The 3,631-nt window shown below is 36.1% G+C and overlaps 1 protein-coding gene across 1 annotated transcript in view; it reads left to right on the top strand.

Annotated features, from left to right (window-relative positions):
- Nucleotides 1-3,631, top strand: part of LOC108906510 (verprolin) — a 221,583-nt gene that overhangs the window by 214,777 nt on the left and 3,175 nt on the right. The window contains exon 3 of the mRNA XM_018709789.1: nucleotides 2,355-2,712. Coding sequence (XP_018565305.1) covers nucleotides 2,355-2,712 — 358 coding nt within the window. The remainder of the gene's footprint in view (nucleotides 1-2,354; nucleotides 2,713-3,631) is intronic.

The raw sequence follows: 3,631 nt of genomic DNA, 5'->3' as shown, positions 1-3,631 counted from the left end.
AAACACACACACAGCACACAAATAAAACACTAAAAACACTTTTGTTACGGAGCACAAGAAATATGATTTCACTCACAAATTCTCAAATAATAGCGCGAAACACACATATAGCCCGAAAGAAATATAATTGCACTTATAACAGTTATAACCTCACAAATATCGCGAGCGAGAAACACGCAGCACCAATACAACCGAAACGAAACTGACCACGCCAGGCCGGCACGCGCGCCGCCGCAAAAAACACAAGACGCAAGTCATATGAGGGATAATGAAGGGAGTAATAAATGTATTGTTGTCCTGCCGCCCAATGTGCGAAGGAGATGCCTTTGTTTTTCATTTTGTCCTTCATAAATATATAACTGTTAATCCATAATGCATAAAGAAATTATTCAATTTTCAAAACCCCCTATAAAATGTGTTGCACTGATTCCCTTGACAGGCAATGATTTATTACTTTGCATCGAATACGATCGTACTATAGTTACCAAACCGTCGAGGAATCTCTAAGTCTGCAAAGAAGATCCGAAACTTCTCCATTTAACCGTTTTCCTATATAGTTTCTGAGTTCCCAACACATGCATCACTACAATGGCCCACTTGGTATAAAAATGATTTTGGGATATTCCACATTAAATAGACGACAAACTTAAAGATATGTTTAGACGAGAAACCTCAGTTTGATGTACCTTGTACAAATTCTTCTGTAACTTGAAAAAGTGACCTAAAAATGACTTTTTGGCAAATTCCAGTGTCGTTTAAAAAATATGACAAAAAGTGATCTAAGTGACTGGTTCTATCTTATCCTTTTGTTCAGTAATAATCATCTTACATGAAACACCAGATCAATCCCGATCGCGATTGAGGAAGACGACTGGCGATTGTGTTTAATCAGTCACTGAAGGCGATACATCAAACTCGAACTTAGATCACTAATGCGTTCCATAGTCCCAGGGATATAATCATGATGTACGTTTTGTGAGGTCTAGGTCAATTTGGACGTCCCGAGTTTGGACGTCTCAAGTTGTCCCTCATCCATTATCAACCGGCTTATAACGGCATTTGGCTCGACTTGTCAGTTCGAGATGCGCTTTAGAATAAAGGAGGTCGTAGATTACTGGAGAAACTTGCGGACATGCAGGATAATATTCTAGTTTCAATCGATATAAATACGTCCAATAATGTCTAAATTAAATATATTTAACTGTTAGTCGCTGTTGAAATGGGTGTCCGTATCGTGTGAACCAAAGTACGTCAGTTTATGTCCAAAACAGCGGCATCGTAGCATTAATATCATATTAATGCAAACGAGTGATTATAATTTAATGATTGCAATGCAATAACGGCGCAAACAGTAAAATAGCGGTGTTCGGTGTTTGTTGTTTCTATTTCGTTATAATCACTGTTTAATTTAGAATAATTCTAGAGAAAATCATACATCATAGGCTTAAGCATTATCATCGTAAAATAATATATATTTTTCCCATTTCATTTGATTTATATGTCCGAGTTCTAGCTTCTATAAAAAAACATCTAAGGTAAAAGTATTCTTTCATATATTTATTTAATACTGTGCTTAATTAACTCTGCGTATATTATTATTTTAAAGTTAAAATTTAATTCAAATTAATTTTGGAAACTCTCCCTGGAATTTCAAAATGATTGGATTGAATAATTCCTTCCATTTTCATCTCGTTGACCACTCTAAGTAGGCCTTTACAACAAAATCGTCTTCTAATGACACCATTTTCTAATCTACAACAGTTCGAGTACTGTATATCGAATAAACCATCAGTATTTGCCTCCTTGAAACAAAAGTAACAGTTAACAGATGATTAGCATTGAAAAACTGATTATTTAGAAAATTTACGATAAATTTTAATAAAAATACAATCGACGAATACAAATAAATACAACAGCAAGCAAACACGGGAAGCATGAACGTCTCTGAACATCGACAGATCGTGTCGGTCGGAAATCTAAGAAAACGGAAAATAATTTTGATTAAATGGTAGTAAATTTTAATTTAGTTCGTAACATTTACCTGTGACGTCATTCTGGATCGCAGTGTTATAGTTATATTTAAATCAATTTGAACTGAAAATAAAAATGTATATGTTTTAACATGACAATATGACAATTATTTAGAACAAAGGCCTTATTTTTAGATAAATTATTCTTTGTACATTTTTACTTTTCCCTTTCTTCATCGTTTTTTCACGTCTATAATTTTGTCACCTTGTCGACATCCCCGTCTCCCGCTTCGACTAACACTAAGAAAAATTATTACTTACCTCACTCTTCAAAGAATTAAAAATAAAATATTAACCTTCTTCTTCTTCTTCTTCTTCTTCTAGGTGTGGGCATCGTCCTCGTGACCGTTAGTGGTGTGGCGTGGCGCTTGACCTCGCACGACTCCTCCACTTGCAGGTCCATGCTAGGTCTGGGATCCACCGAGTCGGTTGACGTATGCGCGCGACGTTTCGTCCCTCGACTACCCCCTTCCTACGGCCGACCGCACCACCCCTACGCCGCCATGATGTACCCGGAATTCCAGTACAGGCCGCCGCCACCAAGCTACCAGGCCTCCATGCAAGAGTATAGACTGAGGTTATTGCTGCTGGACAGGGGTAACACCCCCCAGATCCAGGCCGGGATACAGAACGCCGTGAGCCCGCCCCCCACTTACAGGAGCCACGCAGGAAGTCTTTTAAGGTAAATTTTAGCTTATTTTTTTTATAATGTGTGATCCATGAGATCTTTAAGCTTCCTAAGGCGGCGGTTTGCTGTCTTTTCCAAGAAACAATGAAATGAAATGATAAGATTTTGAGAACGCTAAATATGTCAGTTTTGTTAGTTTCTGACCTTCCTATTGAGGTCGCTAGCTACGACTTTTCTAAATGACATTTTGTTTGATACTTTTTGAGGTTAGATTAAGTATATGCCATAATAGTTGTTTTACATTGACAATTTATTGATCAATTAATTCATGAAGTCGCTTCACAAGAAATTGGACAAGTGTAATACACGAAATCTGCTGTCAAATAACTTCATGAATTTATTCATCAAGTTCTTGACGAATTAAAGCTGTTTTACATTGACAATTTATTCATCAATAAATTGACGAAGTTCTTCATCAATTAATTCTCAAATTTATTGGTAAACAGTGGGGTTTTACACTGCTACCGACTTTGTCAAGTTTTTTGACGTATGAATCAGTTCTACCAATGAATCAAAGAAGCAAATAATTTCAAAAATGTCACCTTTTCACTCATAATTGTAGTGATACAACAGCAGTACCGTTCTGACACATATTATATAAATATTAGTTTTTGTAAATAACAAATCAGTAAAAACAATGCAAAAGTCGCACGACGCCACACAATTATTTACATATTCCAATAACATAATCTCATTACTGATGTGAGGCTGGAAATCTGTTGGGTTGGTACTTCCGAACTTCACGAAGAAATTGACGAAAATTAAAATATGCTCTAATTCGTCAAGAACTTGATGAATAAATTGATGAAGTTATTTGACAGCTGATTTGGTGCATTACACTTGTCCAATTTCTTGATGAAGCGACTTCATCAATTAATTGATCAATAAATTGTCAATGTAAAACAGCTTTAAG

The sequence above is a fragment of the Anoplophora glabripennis genome, unplaced genomic scaffold (assembly GCF_000390285.2).
Source record: "Anoplophora glabripennis isolate ALB-LARVAE unplaced genomic scaffold, Agla_2.0 scaffold250, whole genome shotgun sequence".
NCBI lineage: Eukaryota > Metazoa > Arthropoda > Insecta > Coleoptera > Cerambycidae > Anoplophora > Anoplophora glabripennis.
This window is presented reverse-complemented; position numbering and strand designations above follow the sequence as displayed.